Raw genomic sequence first — 21,863 nt, 5'->3', positions numbered from 1 at the left:
GCAGGTACGATAGCGCCATTTAAGTGGCATCTAGACAAATATATGAATAGGGTGGGAATGGAAGGATATGGACTCCGTATGTGCATATGACTTTTGTTTAGGCCGGTACCATGGAGGGCCGAAGGGCCTGTTCCTGTGCTGTATTGTCCATTGTTCTACACAGGGAGTAACAGGGATTAGTACTGAGGTACACTAAGCGTAACAGTGATCAGTATTGTGAACACAGACAGGAACATAGATTAGTATTTAGGTACACAGCGAGTGCCAGTGATTAGTATCGAATTACACAGCGAATATCAGAGATTAGTATCAGGTTGCCTCTCAGCCTTCGTCTCTCTAGGGAGAACAATCCCAGTTTATTCAATCTCTCCTCATAGCTAATATCCTCCATACCAGGCAACATCCTTTTCTTTTAAAAAAACATATATTTATTCAAATTTTTCAACAAATTTTCAACAAAACCCCCCCCCCCAACAAGAAAAAAGAAACAAAAACGCAACAATCAGAAATTATACATTGGATTTCCCCCATATACAATAACCCCCCATATAACATTTAAAAGCACAAATAGGGAAAACCCCCCACCTTCACCCAAACGCCACCACAAAAGAAACCCCCCCTGACCCCCCCGCCCCTGGGCTGCTGCTGACCTCCTCCTAACGCTCAGCGAGATAGCCTAGGAACGGTTGCCACCACTTAGAGAACCCTTGCACAGACCCTCACAAGGCAAACTTTATCCTCTCCAGCTTGATGAACCCTGCCATGTCATTGATCCAAGCTTCCACACTAGGGGGCTTCGCATCTTTCCATAGTAGCTCGTCCGATACCCCAAATAATGCCAATCCCCAGCTCGGCTTGACCCGGGCGTTCACCACCTTGGACATAGTCCTTGCAAAACCCCTCCAAAACCCATCCAGCGCCGGGCACGACCAGAACATATGGACGTGATTTGCCAGGCTCCCCGAGCACCTCCCACATCTGTCCTCCAACCCAAAGAACCTACTCAACCTCGCCCCTGTCATATGCGCTCTGTGAGTAACCGAGAACTGTATTAGGTTGAGCCTGGCGCAAGAGGAGGAAGAATTAACCCTACTCAGGGCATCAGCCCACAGACCCTCATCTATCTCCTCCCCAAGCTCCTCCGCCCACTTGCCATTTAACTTGCAAAGCTGTTGGCGATGGTCTTTTCGTCCACACTGTCAACAGGGGTGGTACCAGGGGATTGGAGAGTGGCGAATGTCGTGCCCCTGTTCAAAAAAGGGACTAGGGATAACCCTGGGAATTACAGGCCAGTTAGTCTTACTTCGGTGGTAGGCAAAGTAATGGAAAGGGTACTGAAGGATAGGATTTCTAAGCATCTGGAAAGGCACTGCTTGATTAGGAATAGTCAGCACGGATTTGTGAGAGGTAGGTCTTGCCTCACAAGTCTTATTGAATTCTTTGAGGAGGTGACCAAGCATGTGGATGAAGATAAAGCAGTGGATGTAGTGTACATGGATTTTAGTAAGGCATTTGATAAGGTTCCCCATGGTTGGCTTATGCAGAAAGTAAGGAGGCATGGGATGGTGGGAAATTTGGCCAGTTGGATAACGAACTGGCTAACCGATAGAAGTCAGAGAGTGGTGGTGGATGGCAAATATTCAGCCTAGATCCCAGTTACCAGTAGCGTACCGCAGGGATCAGTTCTGGGTCCTCTGCTGTTTGTGATTTTCATTAATTACTTGGATGAGGGAGTTGAAGGGTGGGTTAGTAAATTTGCAGATGATACGAAGATTGGTGGAGTTGTAGATAGTGAGGAGGGCTGTTGTCGGCTGCAAATAGACATAGATAGGATGCAGAGCTGGGCTGAGAAGTGGCAGATGGAGTTTAACCCTGAAAAGTGTGAGGTTGTCCATTTTGGAAGGACAAATATGAATGCGTAATACAGGGTTAACGGTAGAGTTCTTGGCAATGTGGAGGAGCAGAGGGATCTTGGGGTCTATGTTCATACATCTTTGAAAGTTGCCACTCAAGTGGATAGAGCTGTGAAGAAGGCCTATGGTGTGCTAGCGTTCATTAACAGAGCGATTGAATTTAAGAGCCGTGAGGTGATGATGCAGCTGTACAAAACTTTGGTAAGGCCACATTTGGAGTACTGTGTACAGTTCTGGTTGCCTCATTTTAGGAAGGATGTGGAAGCTTTGGAAAAGGTGCAAAGGAGATTTACCAGGATGTTGCCTGGAATGGAGAGTAGGTCTTACGAGGAAAGGTTGAGGGTGCTAGGCCTTTTCTCATTAGAACGGAGAAGGATGAGGGGCGACTTGATAGAGGTTTATAAGATGATCAGGGGAATAGATAGAGTAGACAGTCAGAGACGTTTTCCCTGGGTGGAACAAACCATTATAAGGGGACATAAATTTAAGGTGAATGGTGGAAGATATAGGGGGGATGTCAGAGGGAGGTTCTTTACCCAGAGAGTAGTGGGGGCATGGAATGCACTGCCTGTGGAAGTAGTTGAGTCGGAAACATTAGGGATCTTCAAGCAGCTATTGGATAGGTACATGGATTAAAGTAGAATGATATAGTGTAGATTAATTTGTTCTTAAGGGCAGCACGGTAGCATTGTGGATACCAAAATTGCCTCACAGCTCCAGGGTCCCAGGTTCAATTCCGGCTTGGGTCACTGTCTGTGCGGAGTCTGCACATCCTCCCCGTGTGTGTGTGGGTTTCCTCCGGGTGCTCCGGTTTCCTCCCACAGTCCAAAGATGTGCAGGTTAGGTGGATTGGCCATGATAAATTGCCCTTAGTGTCCAAAATTGCCCTTAGTGTTAGGTGGAGGTGTTGACCTTGGGTAGGGTGCTCTTTCCAAGAGCCGGTGCAGACTCAATGGGCCGAATGACGACCTCCTGCCCTGTAAATTCAATGATAATCTATGATTAATCTAGGACAAGGTTCGATACAACATGGTGGGCCGAAGGGCCTGTTCTGTGCTGTATTTTTCTATGTTCTGTGTTCTATGTTCTCCACCGAGGCCGCCTCCTCTTCCTTCAGCTCCTGGTAAATCGCCAAAACCTTGCCTTCTCCAACCCATACACCCGAAATCACCCTGTCCTGAATCCCACGTGCCGTAAGCAGCGGGAATTCCCTCACCTGCCACCTCACAAACGCCCTCACTTGCATGTACCTGAAAGCGTTTCCCGGGGGTAGCCCAAACTTCACCTCCAGCGCCCCTAGGCTCGCAAACGTCCCATCGATGAACAGGTCCCCCATTCTTCTAATCCCTGCCCGATGCCAGCTCCGAAACCCCCCATACCTCCTTCCCGGGATGACCCGATGATTCTCCCGAATCAGTGACCAAACCGAGGCTCCCACCTCGTCCCTGTGTCGCCTCCACTGCCCCCAGATCTTCAGCGTCTCCGCCACCACCGGACTCGTGGTGTACCTTGTCGGCGAGAGCAGCAACGGTGCCGTCACCAGCGCCCTCAGACTCGTGCCCACACAGGACGCCATCTCTAGCCTCTTCCACGCCGCCCCCTCCCCCTCCATTACCCACTTACGGATCATCGCCACATTGGCTGCCCAATAATAGCCACACAAATTCATCAGCGCAAGCCCCCCCCTGTCCCTGCTACGTTCCAGAAACACTCTCTTTACCTTCGGGGTCTTATTCGCCCACACAAATCCCATGATGTTCCCGCTTACCCGTTTGAAAAAGGCCTTGGGGATCAAAATGAGAAGGCACTGGAACACAAAGAGAAACCTCGGGAGGACCGTCATTTTGACCGACTGCACCCTACCCACTAGTGAGAGTGGCAGCATATCCCATCTTTTAAAATCCTCCTCCATCTGCTCCACCAACCACGTCAAATTGAGCTTGTGCAGGGCCCCCCAACTCCTAGCTACTTGTATCCCTATGTACCGAAAGCTCCTTTCCGCTCTCTTCAGCAGTAGCTTGTCTATCCCCCTTTCCTGGTCCCCTGAATGCACCACAAAGAGCTCACTCTTCCCCACGTTGAGTTTATACCCCGAAAAGTCCCCAAACTCCCTCAGGATCCGCATGACCTCCGCCATCCCCTCCACTGGATCCGCAACATACAACAGGTCATCGGCATACAACGACACCCGGTGTTCGTCTCCCCCCCCGGACCAATCACCTCCATTTCCTGGAATCCCTCAGTGCCATGGCCAGCTGCTCAATTGCCAGTGCAAACAACAAGGGGAATAAAGGGTACCCCTGCTTCGTCCCCCGGTACAGCGGAAAGTAGTCCGACCTCCGCCGGTTCGTAGCCACACTCGCCACCGGGGCTCTATATAGCAGCCTGACCCAACTGATGAACCCCTCCCCGAACCCAAACCTCCTGAACACTTCCCAAAGATACTCCCACTCCACCCGATCAAAGGCCTTCTCCGCGTCCATAGCTGCCACTACCTCCGCTTCCCCCTCCACCGAGGGCATCATAATCACATTGAGGAGCCTCCGCACATTTGTATTTAGCTGCCTACCCTTCACAAATCCCGTCTGGTCCGCATGAATCACCCCCGGGACACAGTCCTCAATTCTCGTAGCCAGCACCTTCGCCAGCAACTTAGCATCAACATTGAGGAGCGAGATCGGTCTATACGACCCGCATTGCAATGGATCCTTATCCCGTTTCAAGATCAAAGAAATCAGCGCCCTGGACATTGTCGGGGGCAAGGTACCCCCCTCCCTCGCCTTATTAAAAGTCCTCACTAGCAACGGTCCCAGCAGGTCCACGTATTTCCTGTAAAACCCATCCGGCCCCAGGGCCTTCCCCGCCTGCATGCTCCCCAATCCTTTAACCAGCTCCTCCAGCCCAATCGGCGCCCCCAAACCAGCCACCTCCTCCTCCTCCATCCTCGGGAACCTGAGCTGATCCAGGAATCGTCGCATCCCCTCCTCCCCCATTGGGGGCTCAAGACCTGTACAGATCCCCATAGAAGTCCCTAAATACCTTGTTTATTCTCACCGCATTCTGCACCTTATTCCCCCCTCTATCCTTGACTCCACCAATCTCCCTCGCTGCCTCCCTCTTACGAAGCTGATGTGCCAGAATCCGACTCGCCTTCTCCCCATACTCATACGCCGCCCCCTGCGCTTTCCTCCACTGTGCCTCTGCTTTCCCTGTGGTCAACAGGTCGAATTCTGTCTGGAGGTTCCGTCGCTCCCTAAGTAGCCCCTCCGCGGGGGCCTCTGCATAACTCCTGTTCACCCTTAAAATCTCCCCCACCAACCTCTCCCTCTCCCTCCCCTCTCTCTTCTCCCTGTGGGCCCTAATGGAGATTAGCTCTCCCCTGACCACCACCTTCAACGCCTCCCAGACTACCCCCACCTGCACCTGCCCGTTGTCGTTGGCCTCCAAGTATCTTTCAATACACCCCCGCACCCGCCCGCACACCCCCTCATCCGCCAACAGTCCCACATTGAGGCGCCACAGCGGGTGCTGGTCCCTCTCCTCCCCCAACTCAAGCTCCACCCTATGCGGGGCGTGGTCCGAGATGGCTATGGCGGAATATTCCGTTCCCTCCACTTTCGGGATTAGCGCCCTACTCAAAATGAAAAAGTCTATCCGGGAGTAGGCTCTATGGACGTGGGAAAAGAAGGAAAATTCCCTGGCCTGCGGCCTGGCAAACCTCCATGGATCCACTCCCCCCATCTGGTCCATAAACCCCCTGAGCACCTTGGCCGCAGCAGCCTCTTACCCGTCCTGGACCTAGAACGGTCCAGTGCTGGGTCCAGCACCGTGTTCAAGTCCCCCTCATTATCAAGCTTCCTACCTCCAGATCCGGAATCCGACCCAGCATGCGTTTCATAAATCCGAGGCATATACGTTCACCAGTACCACCCGCACCCCCTGCAACCTACCACTCACCATCACATATCGACCTCCATTATCCACTACAATATTCAGTGCCTCGAACGACACCCGCTTCCCCACCAGTATTGCAACCCCTCTGTTCTTCGCATCCAGCCCTGAATGAAAGACCTGCCCTACCCATCCCTTTCTCAGCCTAACCTGATCTGCCACCTTCAGATGCGTCTCCTGGAGCATAACCACGTCTGCCTTCAGTCCCTTTAAGTGCGCGAACACCCGGGCCCTCTTGACCGGCCCGTTCAGGCCCCTCACATTCCAAGTTATCAGCCGGATCGGGGGGCTACTCACCCCCCCAGTCGACTAGCCATCTCCTTTTCTAGGCCAGCCACCTGCCCGCGCCTCCCGCACCCTCCAGTACCCCAGGCGGCGGTCTCCCGCCCCGACTACCTCTCCTACTTCCAGCTCCCCTTTGGCCAATGCAGCCGCAACCCAGTTCTCCCCCCCCCACTTCCCCCCCTCCCCCCCGCTAGGTCCTCATCTAGCCATTTTGCTCCCCCCATGACACTCCCGTAAGTCAGCTGACTCCTGCTGACCCTGACCTCTCCCGCCATTCCATCGACCCCCCAGTGTGAGAATCACCCACCCCTTGGCAGTCAGTGTGTGCTCCTCTCCAGCACTGCCCTTCCCCCCAGCCCCACCCCCATCCTTCCCTAATGCAGGAAAATATCCCGCGCTTTCCTGAGCCAGCCCCGCCCCCTCTGGCGCAGCTCCTTTTTGCGGCCTTACCCCAACTCCCCATCCCCGGGCCTCCACCCCCCCCCTTCCTCCGTGGGGCCCTGCCCCTCCAACACCGACGCCCACACTTTCCCACAACCCCCACATAAAATCCATTTACCCACCCCCACCCAGCACCGAAACAAAAAGAACTTTCCCCAAACGCAGTAAACACAGTAAACATCCCCTCACGACAAACCCTCAGTTTGAGTCCAACTTTTCAGTCTGGATAAAGTTCCATGCCTCATCAGGCATTTCAAAATAGTGGTGCCGATTTTGGAACGTGACCCACAATCGCGCTGGCTGCAGCATCCTGAACTTCACCCCCTTCCGATGGAGCACCGCCTTCGCCCGGTTAAAACCAGCCCTCTTCTTAGCCACCTCCGCACTCCAGTCCTGGTAAATTCGGATATCCGAGTTCTCCCACCTGCTGCTCCGCTCTTTTTTGGTCATTCTCAGGACACACTCTCTGTCCATGAAGCGGTGGAACCTCACCACTACAGCCCTTGGCGGCTCGTTGGCTTTGGGTCACTTAGCCAGGACCCGATGAGCCCCATCCAGCTCCAGGGGCCTCGGGAAAGCTCCCGCGCCCATCAGCGAATTGAGCATCGTGCTCATATATGCCCCGGCATCTCCTTCAGGGAGACCCAGAATCCAAAGATTCTTCCTCCTCGACCTATTCTCCAGGTCCTCAAATTTTTCCACCCACCTCTTGTGCAGCGCCTCGTGCGCCTCCACCTTCACCGCCAGGCCCAAGATCTTGTCCTTGTTCTCTGAGGCTTCTTGCCGCACCTCCCGGATCACCGCCCCTTGGGCCTTCTGGGTCTCCACAAGCTTCTCAATCGCCGCCTTCATTGGCGCCAGCATTTCTGTCCTCAGCTCCTCAAAGCAGCGTTTAAGAAACTCCTGCTGCTCCTGCGACCACTGCACCCACGCTGCTTGGTCTCCACCCGCCGCCATCTTGCTTTTCTTCCCTCGCACTTTTCGCTGCACCAGGATCACTTTTTTAACCGCTCCACTCCTGGTCCAATCCATATAATGTCGGGGGGACCTTGCTGTCACCTTCTCACACTGGAAGCCGTCGAACAATTGCCGTTGGGGCCCCACTGAAGAACCCAAAATTCCGTTCCCGGCGGGAGCTGCCGAACGTGTGACCTACCTAGGCATAGCCGTAACCGGAAGTCACTCCTGGTAATCCTTTTCTGTACTCTCTCCAAAGACTCCACATCCTTCTGGTAGTGCGATAATCAGAATTAGATACAATATTCCAAATGTGGCCTAACCAACGTTCTATATAATTGTAATATATCAAGGATGACAGATAGCTGAGCAGGCAATGGTGTGTGACTTTTTCATAATTGAGATGTGATTTTTTTGGGCCACAGGTAAAAAGAGAACTTGTCCTCCGAAATCGTCTGGAGTTGGAGTGTGTGGAGAATTATGTGCAGACGATTTTGACTGTCCTGGGAGTAAAAAATGCTGCAGTAATGGATGTGGCCATTCTTGTATCGCCCCCCGGAAAGGTAGAACACAACACCCAGACACGCAGAGAATATCACTGCATTGATGTGATTGGCACTAAGACTAACACAGATTGGCCTTGAGATAGAGTGAGCGTAACAGTGAGTAACAGTGAGGCAGTGTGAGATTAATTGTGTGTGTCACTGAGATAGGGTGGGAATAATACTAATCGGCATGAGATAGAGTGAGATTATAGTGAGTGGCAGTGAGACAAAATGAGTGTAATAGTGATTGGCGGTGAGCTGGATTGAGAGTAATAGTGATTGGCAGTGAGAGAGTGAGAACAATAGTGAGTGACAGTAAGATACAGTGACAGTAATAGTGTGTGGCAGTGAGATAGTGTGACGGTAAAAATGAGTGGCAGTGAGATAGAGTGAGAGTAATAGTGAGTGTCAGTAAGATATAGTGACAGTAATAGTGTGTGGCAGTGGGATAATGTGAGCGTAATATTGAGCGGCAGTGAGATAGAGTGACAGTAATAGTGTGTGGCAGGGAGATAGTGTGAGGGTAATAATGAGTGGCAGTCAGATGGAACGAGAGTAATAATGATTTGCAGAGAGATAGAATGAGAGTAACAGTGAGTTGCAATGAGTGAGAGTTTGAATATAGTGAGTGGCAGTGAGATAGAATGAGAGTAACATTGAGTTACAATGAGTTAGAGTTTGAATATAGTGAGTGGCAGTGAGATAGAATGAGAGTAACAGTGAGTTACATTAGTTAGTGTTTGCTTATAGTGAGTGGCAGTGAGATAGAATGAGAGTAACAGTGAGTTACAAAGAGTGAGAGTTTGAACATAGTGAGTGGCAGTGAGATAGAATGAGAGTAACAGTGAGTTACAAAGGGTGAGAGTTTGCTTATAGTGAGTGGCAGTGAGATAGAATGAGAGTAACAGTGAGTTACATTAGTTAGTGTTTGCTTATAGTGAGTGGCAGTGAGATAGAATGAGAGTAACAGTGAGTTACAAAGAGTGAGAGTTTGAACATAGTGAGTGGCAGTGAGATAGAATGAGAGTAACAGTGAGTTACAAAGGGTGAGAGTTTGCTTATAGTGAGTGGCTTTGAGATAGAATGAGAGTAACAGTGAGTTACAATGAGTGAGAGTTTGAACATAGTGAGTGGCAGTGAAATAGAATGAGAGTAACAGTGAGTTACATTAGTTAGTGTTTGCTTATAGTGAGTGGCAGTGAGATAGAATGAGAGTAACAGTGAGTTACAAAGAGTGAGAGTTTGAACATAGTGAGTGGCAGTGAGATAGAATGAGAGTAACAGTAAGTTACAAAGAGTGAGAGTTTGAATAATAATGAGTGGCAGTGAGACAAAGAGAAAATAATGTTGACTACGAGAGGGATACAGTGAATGACAGTGAGATATATGAAAATGAAAATCGCTTATTGTCACGAGTAGGCTTCAATGAAGTTACTGTGAAAAGCCCCTAGTCGCCACATTCCAGCGCCTGTTCGGGGAGGCTGGCAGTGGGAATAACTGAGCGGCAGTGATTTACAGTAACAGTGAGAGACAGTCAGATATAGTAAGAGTAACAGTAAACATCATGGTTAGAAGGTGAGATTAAAGGAAGACCATGAAAAAGGGACAGTGGAAGCAATAGTGAGTGACATGAATTACTGAAGAGAATTGGCAACTCATTACAATGATACTGCCGGAGTCACCGAGAGTATTAACAATCCACAGAGATGTACTCAGACAGGTAACGCAATTGGTAATGAATTACACGGATTGTAAGGGGGATTAGTGTTGAAGGACACAGTCAGTACCAGAGGTTAGCATTGAAGGACTCCGGGAGTAACAGGGATTTCTATTGAGGTGCACAGAGATAACAGTGATGATTAATGAGTTACTGGGAGAGTAACAAGGATCACCTTGGGTGAGAGAAATCTGAGTAGGCAATGCTGTTTGAATTTTTCTTAATCTGATCCAGCCCTCATTAAGATTTTTCTTTTTGCTTCAGCTAAAACAGGAACTTGTCCTCCGAAGTCATCAAGAGTTGGAGTGTGTGCAGAATTATGTTCAGATGATTTTGACTGTCCTGGGAGTAAGAAATGCTGCAGTAATGGATGTGGCCATTCTTGTATCGCCCCCCGGAAAGGTAGAACACAACACCCAGACACGCAGAGAATATCACTGCATTGATGTGATTGGCACTAAGACTAACACAGATTGGCCTTGAGATAGAGTGAGCGTAACAGTGAGTAACAGTGAGGCAGTGTGAGATTAATTGTGTGTGTCACTGAGATAGGGTGGGAATAATACTAATCGGCATGAGATAGAGTGAGATTATAGTGAGTGGCAGTGAGACAAAATGAGTGTAATAGTGATTGGCGGTGAGCTGGATTGAGAGTAATAGTGATTGGCAGTGAGAGAGTGAGAACAATAGTGAGTGACAGTAAGATACAGTGACAGTAATAGTGTGTGGCAGTGAGATAGTGTGAGGGTAAAAATGAGTGGCAGTGAGATAGAGTGAGAGTAATAGTGAGTGTCAGTAAGATATAGTGACAGTAATAGTGTGTGGCAGTGGGATAATGTGAGCGTAATATTGAGCGGCAGTGAGATAGAGTGACAGTAATAGTGTGTGGCAGGGAGATAGTGTGAGGGTAATAATGAGTGGCAGTCAGATGGAACGAGAGTAATAATGATTTGCAGAGAGATAGAATGAGAGTAACAGTGAGTTGCAATGAGTGAGAGTTTGAATATAGTGAGTGGCAGTGAGATAGAATGAGAGTAACAGTGAGTTACATTAGTTAGTGTTTGCTTATAGTGAGTGGCAGTGAGATAGAATGAGAGTAACAGTGAGTTACAAAGGGTGAGAGTTTGCTTATAGTGAGTGGCAGTGAGATAGAATGAGAGTAACAGTGAGTTACAATGAGTGAGAGTTTGAACATAGTGAGTGGCAGTGAGATAGAATGAGAGTAACAGTGAGTTACATTAGTTAGTGTTTGCTTATAGTGAGTGGCAGTGAGATAGAATGAGAGTAACAGTGAGTTACAAAGAGTGAGAGTTTGAACATAGTGAGTGGCAGTGAGATAGAATGAGAGTAACAGTGAGTTACATTAGTTAGTGTTTGCTTATAGTGAGTGGCAGTGAGATAGAATGAGAGTAACAGTGAGTTACAAAGAGTGAGAGTTTGAACATAGTGAGTGGCAGTGAGATAGAATGAGAGTAACAGTAAGTTACAAAGAGTGAGAGTTTGAATAATAATGAGTGGCAGTGAGACAAAGAGAAAATAATGTTGACTACGAGAGGGATACAGTGAATGACAGTGAGATATATGAAAATGAAAATCGCTTATTGTCACGAGTAGGCTTCAATGAAGTTACTGTGAAAAGCCCCTAGTCGCCACATTCCAGCGCCTGTTCGGGGAGGCTGGCAGTGGGAATAACTGAGCGGCAGTGATTTACAGTAACAGTGAGAGACAGTCAGATATAGTAAGAGTAACAGTAAACATCATGGTTAGAAGGTGAGATTAAAGGAAGACCATGAAAAAGGGACAGTGGAAGCAATAGTGAGTGACATGAATTACTGAAGAGAATTGGCAACTCATTACAATGATACTGCCGGAGTCACCGAGAGTATTAACAATCCACAGAGATGTACTCAGACAGGTAACGCAATTGGTAATGAATTACACGGATTGTAAGGGGGATTAGTGTTGAAGGACACAGTCAGTACCAGAGGTTAGCATTGAAGGACTCCGGGAGTAACAGGGATTTCTATTGAGGTGCACAGAGATAACAGTGATGATTAATGAGTTACTGGGAGAGTAACAAGGATCACCTTGGGTGAGAGAAATCTGAGTAGGCAATGCTGTGTGAATTTTTCTTAATCTGATCCAGCCCTCATTGAGATTTTTCTTTTTGCTTCAGCTAAAACAGGAACTTGTCCTCCGAAGTCATCAAGAGTTGGAGTGTGTGCAGAATTATGTTCAGATGATTTTGACTGTCCTGGGAGTAAGAAATGCTGCAGTAATGGATGTGGCCATTCTTGTATCACCAACCGGAAAGGTAGAGCACAATATCCAGACACACAGAGAATATCATTGTATTGATGTGATTGACACTGAGAGTAACACAGATTGTCCATGAGATAGATTGAGAGTAACAGTGAGTAGCAGTGAGATAGAGTGAGAGTAATAGGGAGTAACAGTGAGATAAACTATAAGACCATAAGACATAGGAGCAGAATTAGGCCACTTGGCCCATCGAGTCTGAACAACGAAGAACAAAGAACAAAGAAAATTACAGCACAGGAACAGGCCCTTCAGCCTCCCAGCCTGTGCCGATCCAGATCCTTTATCTAAACCTGTCGCCTATTTTCCAAGGATCTACTTCCCTCTGTTCCCAGCCCATTCATATATCTGTCTAAATGCATCTTAAATGATGCTATCGTGCCCGCCTCTACCACCTCCGCTGGCAAAGCGTTCCAGGCACCCACCACCCTCTGCGTAAAAAACTTTCCACGCACATCTCCCTTAAACTTTCCTCCTCTCACCTTGAAATTGTGATACTTTGTAATTGACACCCCCACTCTTGGAAAAAGCTTGTTGCTATCCACCCTGTCCATACATCTCATAATTTTGGAGACCTCAATCAGGTTCCCCCCTCAACCTCCGTCTTTCCAACGAAAACAATCCTAATCTATTGAACCTTTCTTCATAGCTAGCACCCTCCATACCAGGCAACATCCTGGTGAACCTCCTCTGCACCATCTCCAAAGCATCCACATCCTTCTGGTAATGTGGCGACCAGAACTGCACGCAGTATTCCAAATGTGGCCTAACCAAAGTCCTATACAACTGTCACATGACCTGCCGACTATTGTACTCAATACCCCGTCCGATGAAGGCCAGCATGTTGTATGCCTTCTTGACCACTCTATCGACCTGCGTTGCCACCTTCAGGGTACAATGGACCTGAACTCCCAGATCCCTCTGTACATCAATTTTCCCCAGGATTCTCCCATTGACCGTATAGTCCGCTCTTGAATTAGATCTTCCAAAATGCATCACCTCACATTTGCCTGGATTGAACTCCATCTGCCATTTCTCTGCCCAACTCTCCAATCTATCTATATTTTGCTGTATTCTCCGTCAGTCCCCCTCGCTATCTGCAACTCCACCAATCTTAGTATCATCTGCAAACTTGCTAATCAGACCACCTATACCTTCGTCCAGATCATTTATGTATATCACAAACAACATTGGTCCGAGCACGGATCCCTGTGGAACACCACTAGTCACCCTTCTCCATTTTGAGACACTCCCTTCCACCACTACTCTCTGTCTCCTGTTGCCCAGCCAGTTCTTTATCCATTTAGCTAGTACACCCTGAACCCCATGCGACTTCACTTTATCCATCAACCTGCCACAGGAAACGTTATCAAACGCCTTACTGAAGTCCATGTATATGACATCTATGCCCTTCCCTCATCAATTAACTTTGTCACTTCCTCAAAGAATTCTATTAGGTTTGTAAGACTTGACCTTCCCTGCACAAAACCATGCTGCCTATCACTGATAAGTCTATTTTCTTCCAAATATGAATAGATCCTATCCCTCAGTATCTTCTCCAACAGTTTGCCTACCACTGACGTCAAGCTCACAGGTCTATAATTCCCTGAATTATCCCTGCTACGCTTCTAAACAAAGAGCCAACACGAGAAATTCTCCAGTCCTCCGGGACCTCACTCGTGCTCAAGAATGCTGCAAAGATATCTGTTAAGGCCCCAGCTATTTCATCCCTCGCTTCCCTCAGTAACCTGGGATAGATCCCATCCGGACCTGGGGACTTGTCCACCTTAATGCCTTTTAGAATACCCAAAACTTCCCCCTTCCTTATGCCGGCTTGACCTAGAGTATTTAAACATCCATCCCTAATCTCAACATCCGTCATGTCCCTCTCCTTGGTGAATACCGATGCAATGTACTCATTTCCTCTGACTCCACGCATAAATTCCCTCTTTTGTCTTTGAGTGGGCCAATCCTTTCTCTAGTTACCTTCTTGCTCCTTATATACGAATAAAAGGCTTTGGGATTTTCCTTAACCCTGTTAGCCAAAGATATTTCATGACCCCTTTTAGCCCTCTTTATTGCGCGTTTGAGATTTGTCCTACTTTCCCGATATTCCTCCAAAGCTTCATCAGTTTGAAGTCGCCTAGATCTTATGTATGCTTCCTTTTTCATCTTAGCTAGTCTCACAATTCCACCCACCATCCATTGGTCCCTAATCTTGCCATTTCTATCCCTCATTTTCACAGAGACATATCTGTCCTGCACTCTAATCAACCTTTCCTTAAAAGACTCCCACATTTCAAATGTGGATTTACCCTTAAAGAGCTGCTCCCAATCCACATTCCCTAGCTCCTGACGAATTTTGTTAAACTTGACCTTTCCCCAATTTAGCACTCTTCCTTTAGGCCCACTCTTGTCTTTGTCCATGAGTATTCTAAAACTTACGGAATTGTGATCGCTATTCCCAAAGTAATCACTGACTGAAACTTCAACCACCTGGCCGGGATCATTCCCCAATACCAGGTCCAGATTGGCCCCTTCCCGAGTTGGACTATTTACAGACTGCTCTAAAAAACTCTCCTGGATGCTCCTTACAAATTCTGCTCCATCTACGCCTCCAACACTACCTGAGTCCCACTCAATGTTGGGGAAGTTAAAATCTCCCATCACGACCACCCTGTTGATCCTACATTTTTCTATAATCTGTCTACATATTTGTACCTCTACTTCACGCTCGCTTTTGGGAGGCCTGTAGTAAAGTCCCAACAATGTTACTGCACCCTTCCTATTTAGCTCTACCCATATTGCCTCAGTGCTTGAATCCTCCATAGTGCCCTCCTTAATCACAGCTGTGATATCATCTCTGAACAGTACTGCAACTCCTCCACCCCTTTTACCTCCCTCTCTATCCCGCCTGAAGCATCGATATCCTGGGATAGTTAGTTGCCCATCTAGCCCTTCCCTCAACAAAGTCTCAGTGATACCAATAACATCATATTCCCAGGTACTAATCCAAGCCCTAAGTTCATCTGCCTTACCTGCTACACTTCTCACATTAAAACAAATGCACCACAGACCACCTGTCCCTTTGTGTTCATCATCTCTTCCCTGTCTACTCTTCCCCTGAGTGTTGCTAATTGTGTTTCTCTTAATTTGGCTCTGAAGATGGCGGCCAATATGGTCGCCTTCCTTAATTCTAATTACATTTTGCTCTAAAGTCGCCAGGTATCTCTCGATACCGCCACAAGGTTCAAACCGAATACTGATCAAAGACTCGATACACCAGTTAGTAAGTTCAAACTCAATGCTCATTTATTTGCACACACAGTCAAATATACTCATGCATAAAACTCTACAAACTAAACTATCACTACTGCTAAAGCCTATACTTAGCTTTGGCCGCCCACTCAGTCAGAGGAACAATGGCCGTTGTTCGGTTCTGAGGCTGCTGGGGTTGAACTGGTATGGAATAACAGCGAGGAGCGTCTGTCTGGTAGCTTGCATTGACCTTGGACTGACTTGTTCTGATGTTGCTGTTGGGCAGGTCTCTACTTGGTGAGAGCCGGAGCCAAGAGAGCGATTCTCTCTTGGGGGATCCTTCTTATACCCAAAAGGGGCTTCGAGTGCTTTTTGGCGGGCCTTGAACTTTCCCCCAATTAATTGGGGCGATTCCCAATCGTTCCTATCGATTTCCTCCAATAGAGGGGTGGGTGCCCTGATGGATGGGCGTGTCCTAGGTTAGGGTTAGGGTTAGGCTGATGGCCTGCTTTGTTCTGGTCTCCTCTGGTGCCGGGGTGTCTGCCTTGATATCGTTTACTTAAATGTTACTATTTTGTCCCCGGGGATGGCTCATTAGTATGGTAATGGCTTTGCAGTTTTGGTCTTGTCTGGGAGCTGCGGCCCCAATCAACAGACAAACCCTGCACCTGCTTGCTTTCTCAGTATTGTCCATTTTCCCTGCAATCTTTGCAAAGTGTCCATTTTGTAATCGGGAAGTGGCCATCCCAGATCACCCTCCTTGTGATCCTCAACGCGAAGCGTGAAGGATCACATTACTGCGTCGCCTTCGTTCTCTGACCAAGCGGGGCACCCTTAAGCACTTCACGGGCTCTGCACTGCCCTATCCTATGAAACGCAATTTTTACCTAAAATCAGTTTACTTACATTCATCAGTATAAAACTCTACGGGGTGTTATGACATTCACGCATGCATTACAAAATAAAAAACTGGAACCTCTAACTATCCTCAATAAACTCTCCTCACTCAAACAATCAACAATAATTCTACAACATTTTAAATGTACAAATAGCAGCAACACAAGTTTCTCTAGCTTGGCATTCAAGCACAGAGGTTTACATTTCTTTATTGAATAAAACACACACAAAGAAAAATGGATGCACTTTAATTCACTCGAGGGGTTGGGGGGTTTGGTGAAGTCCTAAAATAGGGGACCTAAACGTGTATACCGAGGTGCGAGAGCTGTAGTCTCTCCTTCGCCATTTTCTAATTCTAAGTGGCTGCACGACACTGCAAAGTATCGCCAGTACTAAGAGGGCTTCTACTATGTAGGATAGTGAGTACCAGGTGATAAACCTGTCACACCAGGTCGGGGTGTTGTTAACTATCTTGGGGTTAACTATCTCGGAGTGTAGTGGGTGGGAATCATTCACGGCCTGTGTGGTAGGGGTCAGGGGGGTAGCGTCCGCGCGCAACTGAAGGGATCCCGCTAAGATCCAGGTGAACATGAAGGTTGTCTTCATCTTTCCGTCTTTCTGTCTTCTTCTTTTTCTTCCTCTGGGGTTCCTGAGGTTCTGGAGTTCTATGGACACAAGCATGATATCTGTTATTATCTTGCTTAAGATCTTGTCTGTCCTTTGTTGCCAATTACCCATTATGATTGGTCACCAGCTGTGACTCCCTCATTTTTAAAAATAAAACCAAATATTTGGGACAAGACATCTGGGAAAAATACTGACATAGTGCGAGCTGTCTCGCAGCCTGTGCGATCTACCATCCTAGTGTAGCATACGGAAGCAACCTAAGGGTCGCCAAAAACAAACAAAAGAATTTCGAACTGAAAGTGCCAAAATGGGGTGCGTATGGGCAAGAAATGGGTGGAATCCCCGGGTAGGACGGTGACCAGTGCTGTATGTGCTCTACCCGAGCGTAGCTGACCAGAGGGGTGTCCTCAGACAGAGTGGGGACCAATGCCATTTCTCCACTGCCTGAGCGACCGGCAAGAACGGGTAAGAATGTGGTCGTCGTGAGGGCTACCTCTCGTGATCGAATCAGGAGAGTAGCTATGAGTGGTATCTGTCGACAAACTAGTTACTCTGAATGGTTGTCTGTGGACAAACTTGTTCCATTAACAGTCATTAGGCGTCAAAAGGGTGGTGGCGTGGGGCCATGAAAAACTTTCAAATTCACAAACAACAAACATGTACATTAAACGAACAAACAGACAACAAACATGGTGCAGGTTCCATCAGAAAGGACACCGTATCTCTCCATCGGTCCCTTTTTTCCCATCATCTGCACACCTCATTGTTCAGTAGCAAAGGGTAGACAGGGTCGCAAAGGGATTTATTTGGTGGGAGTAAGACTCCATGTCATCATCTTCTCCCGGCTGCCATACTCTTGACTGGAGTAGTTTGGCTAAAGCTGCTTGGGGCGAATTGGGGTCCATCGCATCATTCCGGACGAGCCTGAACAAATTGTCTCGGTGCCAGAATCGTGTGTCGAGGTTGGAGCTACTAGGTTGTAATCTGTAATCGTCAGGCGGTGGGTCTGGGTCAGGGGATTTGATGTATGTGATTTCGAAGAGGTCACTGGAATCATGCTCGGATTTGCTGGGAGTGGGGTCTGGTGCAGGGGTGTAATCGTAACGTGGTGTGCTGTGGCTGTCGTCATTGCTGTCGCTATCACTGTCACTGTCGCTGCTGGTTGAAGGAAGGGAGAGGCGGAGTCGTGCCTCTGGGGGTGGAGTTGAGTCTGAGGACGGGCTGGAGGGTAGGAATACGTCATCTGTGGGCGGGACGTGCTCATCTGCTGCTGCAAGCAAGATGTGGTGTGAATGGTTGTTCTGCGAGCCATAAGCCTTAAGCTGGTTTATGTGAAACCACGCAGACTTGCCATTGGGATATGTGATCTTGTATTCCGAGGGGCTGACTTTGTCCGAAATGGAGTACGGTCCGAAGAATTTGGGGGAAAGGAATGAACTGGGGTTGTATAGGGAAAGCATCACTTGCTGCCCTACTACAAACTCGGTGGCGTGTACCTTTTTATCGAAACAAGCTTTGCTTTGTTTCCTCCTGGTCCCAAGTCTCACAGCTGCTGCGAGCTGGGCTGCCTTTATATTCTCAATTAGCTGCTGTCCAGCGTTTTCATGCGTGAGGGCGGTGACTGCGGGGCTGGCCAAATCCAGTCCTAATAAATACTCTGTCCCTTTCATGGGGCGTCCAGCCATGAGGGTGTGGGGGGTGTATCCTGTGGACGTGGATACCGTGTTTCTTAGGAACATTAAAGCAAATGGGAGAACTGAATCCCAGGTGCTGTTGTTCTGTTGCACCATTTTCCTGAGAGTGGCTTTTAAAGTCCTATTCATCCTCTCTACAATGCCGCTTGACTGGGGGTGGTAGGCTATGTGAAACTTCTGCCTAATTCTGAAAATTGTGAGGACGTTCTTCATTACTCGTCCTGTAAAATGGGAGCCTTGATCAGACTCTATATTGCGTGGGAGGCCCCATCTTGTCAAGATGTGCTGTGTTAGTATTTTAGCTGTTGTCTTGGCCGTATTCGTTCTCGATGGAAAAGCTTTCATCCATACAAAGGGATGAATCCTTGATCCTTGAAAAATAGAAGACAGGTTTAGATAAAGGATCTGGATCAGCGCAGGCTGGGAGGGCCGAAGGGCTTGTTCCTGAGCTGTAATTTTCTTTGTTCTTTGTTCATTTTGTGAAGGTGTCGATGACCACCAACACATACTTGTAACCATTTCTGCAGGGGGGTAGGGGTCCTATGTAGTCTATCTGCAAATTCATCCAGGGGCCATTAACGGGGTGGGTGTGAATAAGCTGAGCCTTTCTTGCATATCTGTCTGGATTGTTCTGGGCACAGATCAAGCAATTTTCAATGTAGTGAGTAACATCGGCTTTTAAATCAAGCCACCAGCAGAGAGGTCTGAGGTGGGTTAGGGTGGGTTCAATGCCTTGGTGTCCATGATTGTCATGGAACTGACAAATAATCTGGTTCCTGTCCTGGCTGGGAACTACATAAATGCCTTCTTTTAAAATCACACCGTCGTGTGTGGTGATTGTGTTTTTAAACTTGTCGTACGGGGCTGGGGAGGTTCCTTTTAAAACTTCTCTGTGTTTTTCATCTTCCTTCTGTGCCTTTGCTAGATCCTGAATGTTGGTCTGTGAGACCTGAACCGCGTGTACTGGGGTGCTCTCGGGGGAGGGGGGGAGGGGGGGTTCCAAAAGTAACCATGTCTGGAACATGCCTTCGCTAGGGCGTCTGCTTTAACGTTACCGGTGGGGGGGGGGGGGGGGGGGGAAGAACGGTGATGACTGCGAACATTAATTATGCCATATTTCCTATTTTTGGCTGTCTCTAGGATATGTCGGAATAATGGGGCTGAGGATAGGGGCTTTCCGTCTGCGGAAACAAATCCACTAGTTTCCCACAGGGGTAGGAATTCCATTAAACTGTTACAGACATACAAACTGTCCGAATATATGTCTGCTGGGGTCGGAAACGAGTCAGGGTGGTCTACAATGTAAGCTATGGCTGCCAGTTCTGCTGCCTGCGAGCCTAGATGTCCTGGCAACTTTAGTGAAATCTCATCTAGGGCGCGTCCCTGCGCGTCCTCTACATAAATGCCGCAACCGGTAGTTCTCTTTCCATTCAAAACTGTGGAGGAGGCATCCACATAGATTTTCAGGGGTGCGCACGTGTCTGGGGGCTGGGGTTTCTGGGGTGTACTACCTGTTTTCCTGGGAGATAACTTAGGTATAAATGGCCTGTGTTGTGTTTTGTGTTGATGATCTCACACTCATGTGGGGTACCTGCATATTGCAAATTATCGGCAAGGAAGGTGTGGGTCTTGGTTCTTTTGACTGTAATGTCCCGTCCCTGTAAAAGAAGGGTCCAACGGGCTGCGCGGATTTGGCTGACTGCCATCTTTAAGTCGACAGTCTAATAATAACTGTGTTGGGGTATGTTCTGTGAGGATGGTGATGGGGTTGAGTCCTGTAATGTCGGCAAAGTATTGTACTGCCCAAAAAACTGCGAGCAGGTGCCTTTCACAGGGAGAAAATCCTTGCTCTACGGGGTCTAACACGCGTGAGGCGTATGTCACGGGGTGTAATTGGTCATGGCGTTCCTGGAGGAGTACGGCCGAAAGGGTTCGGTCGGTGCTTGCAACTTTGATTGCGTACGGGGAGAGTGGATCTGGGACCTGTAATGCGGGCTGAGGGCTCTCTTTAAAGCATCCACGGCATCCGTGTGCTGTGGGAGCCATTCCCAAGGTGCCTGCTTCTTGAGAAGGTCAGATTGGGGCGCTGCTTTTGTGGCGAAACCGTCAATATGGTTTCTGCAGTAGCCAACCAGTCCTAAGAACGACCGGAGGGCTGTTACGTTATGGGGAAGGAGCAATTTGACGATCAAGTCAATTCTCCTTTGCTCGATCTTGCGTTTGCCATGTGTGATTACTGTACCCAAGTAAATCACTTTTTCCTGCAAAATCTGGGCCTTCTTGGGGGATGACTTTACATCCAATTTCTTTTAGGAGTGCTAGGAATTTGGCGAGAAGCTCTTCCTTTGTGTCTGTCTGTAGTAGCAAGTCATCTACATACTGGACTAGATAATCGGGGCGGGAAAATTTTGCCAGTCCATTTGCCAGCTGTCGGTGGAAAATGGAGGGGGAGTTGTGGAAGGCACGTCCACGTATACTGTTGTCCGTGGAATGTAAAGGCAAATTTGTACTGGCACGCTTTATCCAATGGGATGGACCAAAAGCCGTTGCTAATGTCCAAAACCGAAAAGAACTTTGACTGGAGTCCCTGTTTGAGCATGGTCTCGGGACTTGTGGCTACGGTGGGGGCTGCTGCTGGGGTTACTTTGTTCAGTTCCCGGTAATCAATGGTCAGTCGCCATGATCCATCCAGTTTCCTGACGGGCCAAATTGGTGCGTTGTTTGTGGAGGCTACTGATCTGAGTACGCCTTGATCCAACAAACTCTCTATTACTTTGGAGATTTCTCCCTCTGCCTCTTGGGGAAAACCATACTGCTTTTGGGGTCTGGGGTTGGGACCTGTACTGTTTACCAAGCCAGCTATTTTGCCACAGTTGTGCTTGTGCTGTGCAAATACTGCTTTGTGTTGCTTCAGGACTTCACTAACCTGTTTGTCCTGAATAATGGCTCGAGGGTCGAACCAGAAGTCTCCTACTGAGCTAATCCTGTTTTCATAGTCTACAACTGTGAGCCTGGCGGAGGCTCGTGCTGCCTTTGCCATTCTCCATACACATTTATTAACTGGATCAAAAGAGAGGTTGTGGGAGCTCATAAAACGATTCCTAGGATGTGTTCAACTGTCTGGGGTAGATCAACCAAAACTGCGGGGTGTTTAGTTGTAATGTTCCCTATTTGTATCGCTACAGGGGCTATGATGTGTTCTTGTTGTAAATGACCTGTAAAGCCGCTGAGTGTGATGGTGTCTGTTGTGGGCCACGTG

At 48.2% G+C, this 21,863-nt stretch overlaps 1 protein-coding gene across 1 annotated transcript in view; it reads left to right on the top strand.

The window, feature by feature from the left end:
• The window catches only part of LOC140428893 (uncharacterized), a 177,888-nt gene that overhangs the window by 115,927 nt on the left and 40,098 nt on the right, over positions 1-21,863 (top strand). The window contains exons 6-8 of the mRNA XM_072515540.1: positions 7,973-8,110; positions 10,074-10,211; positions 11,986-12,123. Of these exons, the coding sequence (XP_072371641.1) occupies positions 7,973-8,110; positions 10,074-10,211; positions 11,986-12,123 (414 nt within the window). The remainder of the gene's footprint in view (positions 1-7,972; positions 8,111-10,073; positions 10,212-11,985; positions 12,124-21,863) is intronic.

This window comes from Scyliorhinus torazame, chromosome 8 (genome assembly GCF_047496885.1).
Source record: "Scyliorhinus torazame isolate Kashiwa2021f chromosome 8, sScyTor2.1, whole genome shotgun sequence".
In the NCBI taxonomy this organism is placed as follows: domain Eukaryota; kingdom Metazoa; phylum Chordata; class Chondrichthyes; order Carcharhiniformes; family Scyliorhinidae; genus Scyliorhinus; species Scyliorhinus torazame.
Note: the sequence above shows the minus strand (reverse complement) of the source record. Positions and strands in the feature narration are given on the sequence as shown.